The sequence below is a fragment of the Onychostoma macrolepis genome, chromosome 18, assembly GCF_012432095.1.
Source record: "Onychostoma macrolepis isolate SWU-2019 chromosome 18, ASM1243209v1, whole genome shotgun sequence".
NCBI classification, from domain to species: domain Eukaryota; kingdom Metazoa; phylum Chordata; class Actinopteri; order Cypriniformes; family Cyprinidae; genus Onychostoma; species Onychostoma macrolepis.
Window position 1 is genome coordinate 1,924,614 of NC_081172.1, and position 17,724 is coordinate 1,942,337.

At 32.7% G+C, this 17,724-nt stretch overlaps 1 protein-coding gene across 1 annotated transcript in view; it reads left to right on the forward strand.

Moving 5' to 3' along the window:
- LOC131524658 (protein unc-13 homolog C-like) overlaps positions 1 to 17,724 on the forward strand; it is a 169,715-nt gene that overhangs the window by 145,441 nt on the left and 6,550 nt on the right. Inside the window, 6 exon segments of the mRNA XM_058751895.1 lie at positions 965 to 1,105; positions 1,187 to 1,310; positions 2,566 to 2,625; positions 7,827 to 7,907; positions 12,122 to 12,269; positions 17,374 to 17,466. Coding sequence (XP_058607878.1) covers positions 965 to 1,105; positions 1,187 to 1,310; positions 2,566 to 2,625; positions 7,827 to 7,907; positions 12,122 to 12,269; positions 17,374 to 17,466 — 647 coding nt within the window.

A 17,724-nucleotide genomic window follows, 5' to 3' on the forward strand; every position in this document is an offset into this window, starting at 1 on the left:
TGGTGACAGAAGCTTCGAGTACACTGACAGGATGACAAGTGACAAGACAGATAACAAAATCAATAAAAAAGTGATTAAACATAAATACAATAAATAAATTACAATAAAATAAAACTATTTTTATTGAGGTCATATATTTTATTTTATAATTAAAATGATAAAAATCACAGTTTTTTATTTATGTATTTGTTTATTTATTTATGTATTTAATACAATAAAATATTTGTATTGATTAGAATTTATGAAATAAAATTAGTGTTGAAAACGATTAATCACAATTAATTGCATACAAATTAATTGTTTATATAATATATGTGTGTGTTGTGTATATTTATTGTGTATATATAAATGCACACACATACAGCATATATTTTGAAAATATTTACATGTATATATTTATATTCATATAATTTATATCATATATAAATATATTTAATATATAAACGTAACATATATTTTATTAAATATATACATGTGTGTGTGTATTATTTATATATACATAATAAATATACACAGTAAACATACATATATTATGTAAACTTTTATTTTGGATGCAATTAATCGCAATTAATTGTTTGACAGCATTAAATAAAATAGAAAAATTTTATGGAGGACATTTATCTTTTATTTATAGTTATATTTAATGAAGATATATTTTACTGTATAGCTAGAAAAACACATGCAACATTTATGGAGGAAGTATATAGATCAATTTTGCATTCATTTCATGTTGCCTTCTGTGATTAGAAAACATAGACATACAGATTAGCTTGAATGATAAAAATCAGTTTTATTTTATGTTATTATTTTAAATTAAAATATTTTATAGAGGACTTTTATATTATATTTTATGGTTATATAGACATACAGATGAGCTCAGATGATAAAAATGTGTTCAACATGTTCTCATTCTCAGATGAATGCTAGCATGGATGTGGTTTTAAAGTTTATCATGTCTGTGCAGTTTCAAGCCGGTCATTGAGGACTGTGTCAAACAAATGAACCAGGAGCTGATGCAGATGAAGGGAAGCGCAGGGAACAAGAGTAACGCAGCCATGGACGCAGAGACTGTCCTGAGACCCCTCATGGACCTGCTGGACAAGAAGTGAGGAAACCCAGAGCTACATCTGTTCAAGCACCATTTGCATTTCTTTCTTTCACTCCATCCCTCTTTTTTTCCTCACAGCCTAATTCTGTTTGCCAAGATCTGTGAGAAGACGGTTCTCAAACGGGTCCTGAAGGAGCTGTGGAAGATAGTGCTCAACACCATCGAACGCCAGATTGTTCTTCCACCTCTCTCAGACCAGACAGTGAGTGTAGCACGTCTGTCACACACACACACACACACACACACACACACAAGACGCGTCTCTCTGCATCTGCTCCTAACACAAGCTTATGGAAATGTGAGTGAAGACACAATCACAGATCAGCTGAGGCTGGAAAGAAACGAGTTCATTCAGAGCCGTGCAGACACGTTCATGCATTCGGGGCATTTTGTGCAGATAGCCTATAAGTCGTAAAATATAACGTTATGTTGTATAAATAACGAAGCGTATTGTATATGAGATAAATAAGTTGAATCCCATTGATTAAAAACCTGCTATCAATTGCTTCATTCTACTGGTCATCTTCAGCGCACGCAGCTCAAAACAGAAATGCAGAACATTACTTGATGACATAACTGTCATATAGGCTACATAATGTTATATTGAGAGCTGTTATATTGCATTTTCACTGTTGTAAAAAATGTTGTGAATTCTTAGGGTTTCGCTGACGTTTAATGTTAACTATCCTTTAATCAATACATAAAACATTATTTACCCCGTTTGTATCTGCGAGGCGTCCGTTACACATTTTCCTTATGTGTTAATGTCAGTAATTATGACTGTCAAATATCTGACTTGACTCTTGGTTATGTATTTTATTTCATAGCTAAAAAAAAAAATAGAAAAATGGGATATACTGTATAATGGAGGGCCTATATATTTTACTTTATAGCAAAAATTTTATTGAATTAAATATTTAGCGTATGGCTTTTATTTTTTATTTCATAGCTATAAAATAAAAATATTTAAGGGAGGCCTTGTATATTTTATTTTCATAGCTAAAATAAAATACAAGTATAAAAATAGAGTATTTAATAGAAGTCCTATATACAGTATTTAATTTAATTTAATTTAATTTAATTTAATTTAATTTAATTTAATTTAATTTAATTTAATTTAATTTAATTTAATTTAATTTAATTTAATTTAATTTAATTTAATTTAATTTAATTTAATTTAATTTAATTTAATTTAAAAATAGATGAAATGTTGGCACATTGGCCCTCATTGTTTTTGGAAATAATATTCCAGTAAGTGACATAAACAAACAAAATGTTCCTTGCAAGCCTTCTGTCCATCTTCTTAATAAGCTGAATCAGCAGCCGGACACCCGACTGCCAAACACACTGAACAAACTCTGTTTCACTCGCTGAACGACACAGTGTTTCCTGAGACACTTCATTCCCTGAGGAGTCAATTACATGTCGACTCTTTGTTTTGTGCTTTTATTTAACAGCAAGGGGCTCAGATGATTTTCAGCGCTGCCAAGGACCTCGGCCAGCTCTCCAAACTCAAGGTGAGGACTCGCTTTTCCAATCTATGCTAAAGAAAACATTATAACTTTCATTTTAAAGGGAGTTCAACATATTTTTTTATTTTTGTTCTGAAACGTTTTAATTGGATGTTTGGCTACCTTTTTTTTTTTTTTTTTTTTAATGTTACTGTTACTTTGTTCAGAGGACATTCAAAAGTAACGTTTCCATAATGTTTGTAAAATTATTAAAAAAAAGGAATGTTCCCTTAATGTTCACATGACCAAGAAAAGACGCTTGTAAAACATTCAGATCAAAATTATCCTAGAACACTCAGAAATAACATTTTCATAGCATTGTAAGTCGATTTGGATAAAAGCATCTGCTGCATGCATAAATATAAATGAATTAATTGGAATGTTAGCGAAACGTTTTTAGAACATTTTTATCAGCTCAGTTTTTGGCCATTTAAATAAAGAGCTGTTGCAAAAAATAACAGCATGTGGAAACGTGTTTTTGTGTGTGTGTGTGTGTGTGTGTGTGTGTGTTTAATGAACTTTAAGCAAATGGCTTTCATGTGTTTGAACACGACCACAAAATAGGAGGTAATTGGTTTAATAATCAAGCCTGTGAATACAAATGCATGCATCAGACTGTAGACGTGAGCGAGGCATGTTCAGTTTAAAGCGGCAGGAACGGCAGACGGGCTGCGACTGACAGCGAGTTTAATGTTTGTCGGGTTTGGAAGGCATCGCTCCTCGTGGAGCTCAGAAGACTCGGAGCAGCACTAGATATCCACTATCCTCACAAATTACAGCAGCGCTTTCATGTAGCTCCCGTTTAGCTGCAAAAACGCTTTCTGGCTTATGCTAAGGCTTTACAGCTGTCTGTCAAACGCTGCCCGTTTGCATCATTACGGTCTCTCTGGAAAACTTTCCAGCTTCTGCTGGTGTAATTATATGCACCCGCTGAGGAATATAAGTCCAGAGGAGGACGAGCGCTTTGGATCTGAGCAGGTGTCAGACAGATGGAGGGCTTCTCGTCATTATGTCTCCACAGTCCATCTCATTTGTCCCTCTCTGTCTCATTTCATATGCATTGAAACATCTCTGCTCAATTGCAGCTTTAGTTCCAAATGCGTTTTTATGGTTCCTATTCTCTGTGCTTCAGTAACTGTGTGTAGAATTCAACGGCTCTGTTTCTAAACCCAGTGATACTGCAGTGCCGTCTATGGCTTTATGCATTATATGCAACCGCCTTAAAACTCTTTTATTTTAAGTGACTCTTTGAAGCAACTTAAGTGCGCATGAGAATCAACTCACAGTTGCTTTCTGGTTATTGTTTACAAGTGATGCAGTATTTGGCACTGAGTAATATTGCATGTTTTTAATTCAATTGAAGCATTGTTTATGGTAAAAGAAGTCTCTTCTTCTCAGCAAGACTGCATTTATTTGATCAAAAATAAAGAATAAATAGTGAAATAATATTGTTTTGTAAAATAACTCTTTTCAATGTGAAGATATGTTTAAATGTAATTTATTTCTGTGATCAAAGCTGAATTTTCAGCATCATTACTCCAGTCTTCAGTGTCACATGATCCTTCTGATCAGCTGATTTGCTGCTCAAGAAACATTGCTGATTATTATCAATGATGAAAACAGTTGTGCTGCCCAATATTTTTGTGGAAACTGTGATACATTTTATTTTTCAGGATTCACAGATGAATAGAAAGTTTGGAAAGAACAGAATTTTTTTAAATATAAATTATTTGTAAGAATATTAATCTCTTTACTGTCACTTTTGATCAATTTAAAGCATCCTTAATGAATAAAAGTATTAATTTCTTAAAAAGAAAAATATCTAAACACTCAGAAATCGAGATTCATTTACTTGAGAAGCAAAATTAGTTAAGATATTAAGTATAAAATGTCAACATTAAGTGAATTTAAGACTAAAGCAAGAAAACAAATCTGGCAAATATTTATTCTTGTATTAAGCAAAAACTCACTTCATTTTGATCAGCTTTTCAAAACAATTTTGCTTCTGAAGTAAATGTATCTTGATTCAAGAATGTTTAAACATTTGTACTGAAAAACAAGACAAAAATTCAAAAATATAAGTTCTACTGATTACTGTACCTTATTTGGCTGCTGAGGTGTGTTTTTTATTGCACTGTACATCCAGTGAGGTTTTATGAAAGTGCAGTAACATTTAACACACAATGAGTTCTGAAATGTGCATTCGCTGTGTTTGTGGATGTACTGATTTGCAGCAAGTCTGAATGTGTGTACTCACCTGAACAGCTGATCAATACACTAAAGGTATGAACGCATCTCTGAGGCGGCGAGCTTAAGCTGGGAGAAGTCACTGGACAGAATCAGCTCTTCCTGCACTCTCAGATGAGCTTACACTGATTTGATGTGGATTAATGTTCACTCACACGCCGCTCTCTCTGTTATCACTCTCAGGCTTATTTGTATTAAACTTTGCACCACCATTGACCTGTAAGATTAAATGAAATTGAAGTTTTGCTGACTTCTCGTCTTGAATCATGGTGAGGCCACAGAGTCTCCTGAGATCTGTCACCTTTGATTCTAATGAGCGGTAACACGTTCCAAGAAAAGCCCTGCTGACCTCTGAATCTTGTATGCATGCAAAGCTCACATTAAAGGGGTCATATGACGTTGCTAAAAAGAACATTATTTTGTGTATTTGGTGTAATGCAATGTGTTTACATGGCTCGAGGTTCATAAAACATATTACTTTCCACATACTGTGCATTATTGTTACTCCTCTATGCTTCGCCTTTCTGAAACACATCGATTTTTACAAAGCTCATCGTTCTGAGAAGCGAGGCGTGCTCTGATTGGCCAGCTATCCAGTGCGTTGGGATTGGCTGAATACCTTTATGGCATTTCCCGTTGCGACGAGACAAAAACAATAAAACCCATTATAACCGAGGCATTTGTTGCATCCAGTCGGGACATAATTACTGATTATAATGACTTATACTGTCTTTACCATGTTAACATTACCATGTCTTCATTTGTGATCGGAGAAACGACAAACAACAAGCGCTACTCTACACAGCTCAAAACTCTCGATTGAATCGTCAGTAGCAAATTCTTTAAATATGAAAACGTACTTACAGGCTGTGAGTCAGAAGCGCCAGACTGTCCTTGCAAAGTTGAAATTGCCCCACTTTATAGAAACAGAATTTGTGCAAGCCAGCATTGTAGGCTACTTTCTCTCAGGTTCAGGAAATAGTGCTCCATAAATTGCGCTGCACACACTCTAATATTTGGGTTGAACTGTTCTGGAACAGTGTTGTAAATACAACTTAACCACTGATTTCTAGTTGTGTCCTCTTTTGGACGCCCAAACAAAGTAGTTTCGCTTTCACAACGCAACACAGCGTCTCCAGGACATGGCGCCGGCGGCAGCAACAATACTACAGCCAGAATAAAAGTCCCGCCCTCTTTCTTACGTATACATTTGGGCAGTGTTATGCAAATCTTCCCACACCGTGACATAGACATGTGGGAGCGTGTTTGAATGAGCCGTTTTAGGAGGGCGTGGACGTGAACTTTTATAAAGAACATCTCTTTGGTTTTCAAACTTTTTAGTCTTTGCAACTTTAGGGATCTTATCTATGCATGAACAGCTTGTAACACTCCAAAGAGAAAGGAAAGCTTGAAATCATATGACCCCTTTAAAAGACTAACGAACACTGGCCATCCTTATAAATCCTGAGATTTTGTGTGGGTTTTACCTGAATATTCCACCTAATGTTATGGACAGGGTTCTGGGGCCTCATTTATAAAGTGTGCGTACGCTCAGATTTGATCTTAGAGTGTGTGTGCGCTTAAATCCACGCCAGTGCTCATATTTGTAAAAACTGACTTTGACGTGGAAAAGTGGTTAGCATCACGTCAGGGTCTGAGCAGAAGTACATACTTTTTCTTGTTGGAGTACTGCAGGTTTTTGGAAATGTAAGCTGTTCTTGCAGCTCGCTGTTCTAAATTAAAGAATGTGGATGATGACTGGTGATCTTTTACATGTTAATGACATTAATTAGGAGTCGTTTACAAGGCAGAAAGCTGAAACCATTTATTTGCGTGCAAGTTCAAGATCATTTGCAATTCATGGATTTCACATCTGAAAGAGATGCGTACGTGTGTTTTCTGTTCGTATGTTCATTTTATGAAACACACGTACACATATTTGAGAGATGATCGTAAGATCAATTTTAGGATGGTTTCTGCGCAACTTTTTATAATTGAGGCCCCTGGTGTTAAAATAAACTAACCAGAGAAGATGGAGGGAACTTTTGAAAACAGCTGGTATTAAGGCATTTTAGAAAAAGGAGAGAAACAAACTAGGAAACATGTTGAACAAAACTGAATGCTCACAGCCCTTTTATTTTATTTTTTATCATTTTTATTTTATTTAGCAATAAATTGAAATATATAAGCCTTTCATATTTTTTTTTAACTAGAACAAAATAAAATTATATAATACATTATAAAATATTTGCTAGATGGCTTATATATTTTTAATTTTATAGCTAAAATAAATATATAAATAAATAATGGAGGGCATATATATTTCTCTTTACAACTGAAATAAAATAAAAAACAGCAAACTTGTCAAGCAAATCTGAACTCTGAGTTATTGTATGCATTGTATTTTATCAAAATGGTTTAACATAAAGTAGTTTAGCTTGACCAGCTTTGGAAATATATATTTTATTTTATTTTATTTTATTTTATTTTATTTTATTTTATTTTATTTTATTTTATTTTATTTTATTTTATTTTATTTTATTTTATTTTATTTTATTTTATTTTATTTTATTTTATTTTTATTTTATTTTATTTTATTTTATTTTATTTTATTTTATTTTTTAGCTATGAAGTCAAATATATACACCCTTCATAAAAGAAAATATTCGATTTTTACTTTTACTGGAGGTCTTATATATTTTATTTATATAAATATTATTATAGCTAAAATAAAATATAATATGGAGGGCATGCATATTATAATTAGCTAAAATAAAATAAAAACAGCAAACATGTTGAGCACATCTGTCATTTTATGCATGGCATTTCATTACAATTCTTTTACATGAGGTGGTATATATAGTTAGACCAGTGTTGGAAATGAATGCAGGGCAAGATTTTAAGTGCATTTTAATGTGGATGTAAAGACAGTAATTTTCTCTGTCTTTCTCTGTGTTCAGGAGCATGTGATCCGGGAGGAAGCTCGCAGTCTGAGCCCTCGACAATGTGCCGCCATGGATTTAGTGCTTCCCACCATCAAGGTATGGGCTTCTCGCTCTTCTTCTGCTCTGATTCAGGGCTCAATCGCATGAACTGCTGCATAGACTGGTGCTACAATCAAACACCTGCTTTTAAATTCAGGTGCATAAAAATGTAGCTTGGTTTGGAAAATTAAGGCTTATTTATGTTTTTTAGGCATGCACACAGACTGTTCACTGCTACATATTCCACACATAAAAACAGACTCAAAATTGCAATATCATACATATTCAGTCTTTGTATTTTGTTGTGTCCTCAATGCTTTGAGTTCCTCTCCAGGCCTCTGGAGGGCGATGCAGTGCATGCATAAACTTGAGCTTTTATGAACAACTTCATGCAACTTAAACGCACTCCGTTTTTTCCTGAAATGCATCAGGTTTAAGTGACGATGTGAATTTTTTCCAGCTTCAAACCACATTTTCTTCGGTTGAAGCATGTGGAATGGAGTCAGATTAGATCTGACCTGGATTTCATTTACTTGCGTCACATATATAAACACACACACGTGTGGTTACAGTGGTGTGTGACTGTATATGTGGCGTAAATATGCATGCAGTGTCAGAGATATCGTTGGGTTCGGTCATGGAGTGGGAATTTGGCTCATTGGTATTCTGAGGACTGAAGCTAATTAGGGAAGTTCACAAAAGCCTTGAGTGAAATTTTGCCGATGGAAACGGCTGCACGCAAAGATGAGCTCAGGATTCTGTGCTCGAGGTGCAAAGCAACGACAGCGAAGATATCTGCTGAGATTAATGAGAATAATAATTAATGTGTGAAGGAAGAAAAGAGACACAGACAGATCAAAAGAGGGAGAGGAGAACAATCCCTGTCTGATGTCTTTTTGTCTTTTTAAACATGAATCCATCAATGAATCAATGCACTTTTTTATTTTTATATATTTATTTAAAGTCAAAGTGAGGGGAAAAAACTGTACGATATTTAGATATGCAGAACATTAGAAAGCATAGATATTCAGATGGATAAATATTTTGGAAGATAATCATTATTAAAATTAAATTAATAATATTGTAAGAATTATTTGCAGAGAATACAAGATTTATCTTGAATTAAATTGATATTTCTTAACACATTGGCAATTTTTTTTACCACATCTTTAAAAGCATTTTTCTTGTTTTAAGCATAATGTTGTCGGAACTGATGCATTGATGCAAATTAAAAATCAAATCATTCTCTGAATGCAAGTCTTATTATCTTTTGCAACTTTGCAAATAAATTAATTTATCTAGTTTTAAGGATGCTTAGATTTGTATGTATTTCATGTATTATAATTATTATTTTTGGTGCCATAAAAATTAATGCCACTTGATATTATATAAGTACAACATACAAACATATGATATTATTAGTGTGTTGTTGATCATCTGAGGAAAATGTAAAATATGACAGATGGAACATCAAATAGAACGTGAAATAAAAATATAAAATAAAATGAAGCAGGGCCTTCGCCACTGCTCTCAAACACACAATGGAAAAAAGCTCTATATGAATAATGCAGCTGAAATAATGGGCCACCAGAAGATCAAAAAAGCATGCATTTAAAATCCAGCATATTTCAGGTATTTTCATAACACAAAGACTGATCTGATCAGTACATGAAAGCACATGGAACATATAAACATGATCCTTAATATGTGCATTGAATCTGTTACTCTGATGAGTTTCATAAAAGCTTGTTCATTCTTTATTCTGTATTATTACCAAAATGATGCTCATCCTGACCAGTCAATACAGCCGACAAACCACATCAGCCAATCATCTTCAGCTCAATTAGAGTCCCGCTCACAGCCAGAGACCTTCATCAGCAGACAATCAGCTGCTCACTGGATTTCATCACAATCAGAAAGAGCCGACAAACAAGAAAATAAGACAGACAGACAAACAGAACGAATGATAGACCGATAGATAGATAGATAGATAGATAGATAGATAGATAGATAGATAGATAGATAGTTCTTTCTTCATTTTTATTGAGGCTTATAGATATGATGATGCTACACAGATAAAATTTGTTTATTTATATATTGATTGATTTTTATTTTTCTTGAATCTTATGGATAGATAGGAATGATCCTATACAAATAAAATGTATTTTTATTTGTTTATTTTTCTTGCGTTTTATAGATAGATATGAATGATGCGACACAAATAAAATGTATTATTTATTTTTATTGAGTTTAATAGATAGATATAAATGATCCTATTCAAATTAAATGTAATTTATTTATTTTTATTGAGTTTTATACATAGATATGAATGATGCTACACAAATAAAATGTATTATGTATTTATTTATTTATTTATAAATTATCCTATTCAAATTAAATGTAATTTATTTAGAATTTTATAAATAGATTCACAAATAAAATGTATTAGTAGTTTATTTAGTTTAATAAGGTCAAAGTGAGGAAACTAAATGCAAACATTAGATATGGAAAACAGAAAGGCTAAAGAATACAAGGAATAAATATTTAGATGAGTAATTTTTTTGATTCTGACCAGTGAAGCACTTTGAGCTGCATTTTATATATGAACGATGCAATTAAAATGTTTACAAGTAAAATCAAATTTTAATTATATGTGATTAAAAATATTTGATTTGATTTTAAAGGTTAAACTAAGTGAAAAACTCAGTGCAAGCATTGAAAACGACACCTGGCCTTTCCTGAGCGCCGGAGCGATTGATTCCTGGGTGGAAATCTCATCTGTCTCAATCACGGCAGACATGCAAACGTCAGCGCTCGTCCTCACCGCTCACGCTCTAATCAGCCCTTACGCTAATAGAATAATGAAGTAGATCTGGTCAAATGCCAGTCGTCTCTCACACTCGTTTCCAGCGGTGGACGCTGATCTCTGCAGCTCTGGGCGATCTGATTGTGTTCAGCTGACAGACGAGTTATCCGTCTCACGTCTCGCCGTTGACTCGGGATTAACTCGGTTAACCGTATGAAGCGGTGAATATTACTGCAGCGTCCACCGAGACCGTTTCATTTATGATGTTCATATCATGTTCTGCTCTGATGAATGGAGGATATTTCTGTCTATATAAATCCTGAATGGCAGTATTTCAACAGTAAGGCAGTGCAATAGTGTCTCAAAGGCACAATGTGCAGTCAATATTCACAATATAACAGTCTTGTGCTTCTATGAAATGGTTACTACGGTCATTTCTGCTCTGAAAACCCTTCTAAACTCTATCACTTTTGTGTGTGCCGTGATTTTATCTTTTTTTATTTTTTATAATGCATTTATCAAACAATCAAAAATATGCACAGGTCAAACTCAGAGAGTGAAACTTTATAATTTAAAAAGTTTTATTTTATTATTATATTATGTTTTGTTTTATTATTATATAATTTTTATATTATTATTTTATTGAGATATCATAACAGATATTTTTATTTCAGATTTTCTTATGAGATAAAAATATATTTTTATCTTATATATTAAATATTTAAATTTTTAATTATTCGTATTTTTATATTCATAATTAATAAATATTTTTATTATTTTTATCTGTTTGCTATTTAACTATAATTTATTATATATTCTATTGTAACTTATAATTTTATTATTTCAGTTTTACTTTTAGTAATTGTATTACTTAATCTTTTTCAGTTAGTTGTTAAGGCAATTTTCTCATTTTCATTTTTATGAGATTGTTGGAATTACTGGAAATATAATGTAAAACATTATATTTAATATAATATAAAATAATATAGTGCTAATAAAAATATAATTTTTGCATTTTACAAGAAAGTATTTCAGTCATTCTACTTCATTATTTCTGGTTTAATTCAATGTTACTTCTTGGTAATTATTTGTGAAATTTACTAGCAATTTCTGAGTGAAAATTGTTTTGAAGTAAATCCTATACCAATTTTCTCAGTGTAGGCTAAGCCAATATTATATTTTATTTGACCCACATTTAAAAAAAAAGAAAAAAAAAGGGTTACAATGTTTTTAGACATTTAAAGATCAATGAAGAAACACTTGATTTCCGTCTTTAAAAAATGGCTTAATATTTCATCCATTATATGAAGACATGTAAATGTGCTGCTTAGTAGAAGTAACCCTGATTCTCCACCGAGAACTTTACCTTTACTGTATATGACTCATTTGTTCTGTCGCAGTATATAGTGAAGGATGAGCGATCTGCAGAAACAACAGTAACCATTGCGTTTGTTTCTCCATTCAGCAATATTTCCATGCGGGTGGAAACGGTCTGAAGAAAACCTTCCTGGAGAAGAGCCCCGATCTCAAGTCTTTGAAATACGCCCTCAGCCTTTACACTCAACCCACAGATGCCTTGATCAAGAAATATATATGCACCCAAACCTCTCAAGGTAAGAGCATGTTTGTGCTCCTGGAGGAGCCGCTCGTACATCTCACTGTCAGGAGAGAGAGACAGAGAGAGCGAGAGACACTTTCATGCAGTGAGCTTGGTTTGTTCAGAATGCAGTTTTAAAGTAGTATGCAGTGTGTATACTTAATGCAGTATGCAGTTTTCTGTATGCATGAATGATCTGCTACATTTATCAAAACATGTAGTGGCTCTGGTCCAAAACATACTGTAGTGTGCTGCCTACTTAGACAACATTAGACGTACATTAGCAACATTTTCATTCCTTCTCTTGGCCGAAGAAGCCAATCCCAGAATGCATTCTGCCAAACACAGAGTGCACAAAAAAGTGAGAGAAATAAGTTTACAATTCTGAATGATCCAACTTTAGATGTGTTCTGCATGAAAATATTAAACATTTTATGGGACTGTCCTGCTTTTAATAAAGTAGACAATATTTTTGACTCGTGTATGAGTTTCTATTGTTGAACACGGAAGATATTTTGAAGAATGTTTGAAATCGAACACTTTCACCAACATTCTTTAAAATGTCTTCTTTTATATTCGACAGAAGCAAGGTTTGGAACAACTATAATCTAAAACTCTAAATATAATATGATAAAACTGCTGTATTTTGTTTATGTAAATACTTACTTATTTTGTAACTCAGGTTTTGACTTGAAAATAACTATTTTTATTTTAGTAATTTTGTTTTGTGCTTTTGTTATTTTTATTATGTTTTAGTGTTCATCTTTCAATTATTTTTAATATTTTTATTTATCTTTATTTTATTTCATTTTAGTAATTATGTGGTTGATTTATTAATTTGTATCTGTTTTTTAATTGTTTTTTATTTAACTATAATTTATTTTCTATTATAATTTATATATATTTTTTTTTTTTTCAGTTTTACTTTTAGTAATTTTATTACTTAATCTATTTTCAGTTAGTTGCCAAGGCAATATTTCTCATTTTCATTTAGGTTTTTTTCAAGTTTTTCGTCTAATATTAATTTTATTTTATTTTGATTTCAAATAAAGAAATATTTAATCATTTTTAGTTAACGACAACACTGTGAAGGCAGTTGCTAAGACGGTAAACAGCAGGTTTTGGAACAGAGCCACCGTATCCCACAATGCAGTTTGCTTGAATTGACTTTCCATCATGAACCAGAAGTGATATTTCTTCTTAACTCATTATTTTATTGGTCTGCCAACAGACAGTAAGTTTGGCAAACTATTTCTTTTGAAGATAGTAAATGAACTTCACTTGTTCAACTTGCGTTAAACATGCAACTAAATGAGGTCATGTGACAACCATACTACTGTTTGAAATGTTTATAGTTGGAGACTGTTTCAAACACTGATTTTTAATAGCATACAGTATATATTGCGCAGTTCTCTCTCTCTCTCTCTCTCTCTCTTTCCTAAGGCCAAAGGCTGCAGACAGAATGTGACTTCTAATGTGTAATGCACAGTTTTGTGTGTGTTAGTTGAGGATGTGTGTTTCCTTCCCCGTACACTGTTTATAATTCATCAAACTTCATGTTTAGAGTTATTCATCACTGCAGTTGTGGGGTTTTCTGTCGGAGCAGGTGATGGATTTTTTGGATATCTGGGCTCTTTTGGTTCAGATGGAGAATCTCTAGGGATTTTACACACAGCAGACACGTCACACACACACACTCATTTTTTAATGCATTTTCAGGAAAGGTGTCTTTAAACTGAGCTGAAACTGAATCTAACAGCATTATATATGTATTTATACACTGGCAGTCAGAAATTTGGAATAATTATGATCTTTAATGTTTTTGAAAGAAGTCTCTTAAGCATTTATTTGGTCAAAAATACAATAAATTAAAAAATACTTGGTAGCACAACTGTTTTGAACGTTGATAATAATCAGAAATGTTTCTTGAGCAGCAAATCAGCATATTAGAATGATTTCTGAAGGATCACGTGTCGGGTTTTGGAACAGAAATAAATTACATTTTAACAGATATTCACATAGAAAAGTTATTTTGAACTGAAAAAATATTTAACAATATTTTAGTTTTTACTGTATTTTTGTTTAAATAAATGCAGTCTTGATGAGCAAAAGAGACATATCAAAAAGATTAACAAAAGTGTGTGTGTATGTGCCCGTGTGTATACACTCCTCTGTGTGTGTGTGTGTGTGTGTGTGTGTGTGTGTGTGTGTGTGTGTGCGTGTGTGTGTACACTCCTCTGTGTGTGTGTGTGTGTGTGTGTGTGTGTGTGCGTGAGTGTGTGTGCACGCGTGTGTACACTCCTCTGTGTGTGTGTGCATGTGCGTGTGTATACACTCCTCTGTGTGTGTGTGTGTGTGTGTGTGTGTGTGCGTGCGTGCGCACATGCATGTGTGTGTGTGTGTGCGCGTGTGTGTGTGTATACACTCCTCTGTGTGTGTGTGTGTGTGTGTGTGTGTGTGTGTGTGTTCACCTGTTACTTATAGATACCTTCCCCACAATCTTCAGTTGTAAATACATTCGTGTGCATCTTCCTAGATATGTTGTCCTGCATTTCAATCAGATGATGATATGAAGTGATAATGATGTGCAAACCCACTGAGAAATATAAAGCAGCTTATTTTGCCTCGATTTAAATTATGTGTTCATCAGAAGTCTAGCTATGCAGGAATATCAACACAATTTAATAAGCACTTCCATAGTTTGTGACCTCTGACTCCTTCAGATAAGCTCTGGAAGTAATGAAAGGAAAATCTCCTGCAGCTCATGATCTGATATCTGACCGCAGTAAATCTCACTCGTTCTTTCTCCAGAGACAGTTTTATTTTCTTTGTCTGTGAAAAGGCCTGTAAGAATGTGTCCTGTGGGTCTGAGAGCCTGTCGCTGGAGTTCAGAGTCCACCTGAATGATTCTGGACTGGAGTTTTTCAGTCTGATCATCTACGGCGGAGAGGAGAGATTGCTTTTAATTTTAGTGTTCATATCATACATTTTTTTATTACTATTACTTTGGTTTTCTCCTTGAGGTCATTTATAATAAGTTTATGGAGCTGAATCACATTGTAAAAGATTTATGAAAGTGAAAGTGAAAGTGAATTATAATTTAATAGAGAAAGTTTTGACTCCTGAAAGTCTAAGAAGATCGATGAAAATGTGATTCTTCATTATATGAACCCTTTAAAAAAAACTTTGGTGATTACTGCATTTTTCAGACTTTATCATTTGTAGCATTATTGTAAACCTTTTTTTTTTGTATTGCTTTGTCTAAAATTGCTTATGTCATATTTTTGTGCATTTTTTATTATTGTATGATGTATCTGTAAGAAATGGGAAATATATTCATAGAATAGAATAAATAAACTATATTATATAAAAGTTATTTTTATTATACATATAACAGTATATGCGTATCGCACACTGCATATTGAGTATAATAATAATTATTATTATTTTGTGTTTGTATTTATGCTTATTATTACTAGTTAGCAAAATAAAATTTACTAAATTGAATTTACCATCTCGGTTTATTCTTTATTATTACACTTTAATAAATATTATTGGTTACTAGTTAATATCAATTATATAGTGACTTAGAAGTAAAGTGATCAAGCAAATTTAGGCTATTTATATAATATATATGATAATATAACAATTTCAAATAAATTGATTAATATTATTATATTTTTTGTATTTGTTGTTATAATAGTTAGCAATTATTTTCCTTGCAGACAATGTTCTAAAGTTAATTTACCACCTGTTGATTTACTAATCATTTCATATTTATCATTAATCTCAATTGCAACAGCTTGATTAGTGTTTATTAGCATTATCGTTTAAGTTTGTTTGCATTTCCAGCCTGGAAAATAAATCCACAGCCACAGAAAGCCGGTGTTTGTTACGAGGTCAGAGAGCAAATGAAAGCAGAGAGGAGGTTAATCCAATCGTGATTGATTGTTGATGTCTGCCGTGGATGCTGAAGGTCATTTAGCTGACACTCTTCAGTTAGTTTGGTTAAACGTGGCCTTGACAGTTTCCCTGTTTGCTGCAAACCTTGAAGGGCAAATGCAAAGATACAAAACACAGCGTTCACTCCTCCATTATTCTCCCGTTCAGAGCCATCTGTCTGGATCTACTTCAGAGAGGACGGAGTTAAATTTTTCCAAAAATATAGTCTAAACCAACAACCATCCCTATATCCATTAGACTAGAGTTGATTGTGAATTCTGGGGTTTGACAATCTACAGCTATTAAATATGAATCGAGGGGAAATGAATCTCTCTCAGGATAGATTATATTGACTTTTCGTAAAGATAGCAATGACTCATATTTTAATCTTTTTTTTTTTTTTTTTTTTAAACAGCCTTAAAGCATCTGTGGCTCTCCAACTTTCTTTCTAATAAAGTTAAACAATAAAGTTAAACAACTTTATTAGCTTTATTGACTTTAATTTCCAATTTTCAGGTGATAATCAGATCATATTTACCATCTGTTGATTTATTATTTTATTATTTTTATTTATTATTTTAATTTGATAATAATTATAATTTTAGTTATTCTTTTTCTAAGTGTGTTTATATGTTGGCTATTAATAATTTTTCTTTTACTTCTTATTAATATTATATGTTTTGTTCATATTTATATTATATATATATTATATTTTTAAGTAGGTTTTAAATTATTATTATTATGTTTATATGTATGTTTTCTTTCTTTGTGTAACTGTGTGTGTGTGTGTGTTTATATTTGCTGGTTATAATTTTTTTTTAATTATTCTTATTTGTGTGTGTGTGTGATTTATTATCGATCTATCTATATCTCTCTCTCTCTATATATATATATATAAACATAGATCGATAGATAGGTTTTTGTGTGTGAACAGATTTTATATATGTTGGTTATAAATGATCTTATTTTTTTTATTATTTGTGTGTGTGTTTATGGTTGAATATTCTACAACATATTTAATCACAACAGTCTCATATGTCAAGCAGAAGCACATTTCATTAATCACTCTATCTATGGTTTTATTGTGTATTCATTTAGTGTAGTGTGTGTTCAGCGTGTAACGTATGCTCTTATCTGAAATACTGTATGATGTTCATGTGTCTCAAAACTGATTCCAGGTCAGTCCACGTCTGGATCCATCGGGGAGGTCGCCATCCAGGTGGACCTGATCTCACACCCCGGCACTGGAGAGCACAAAGTCAGCGTCAAAGGTAACACACACACACACACACATACAGCGCTTAATTCATGATTAAGATACTCTGAAGTCTAAATTACTCAAATTAGCATGTTTCTCTTTGCCACAGACACTGTATTCTTTTAATCAGTTTGTGTAATTTCACTGATAAAGCGTTTGCTGCTGCTCTAATTAGCAGAATGAAAGTTTCCTCTCGCTGTAATGGCTCTCATCTGGCTGCTTTATCAAGAGCTCAGGATCTGTTAATGAGCTCCGTCTCTACAGGAGACAC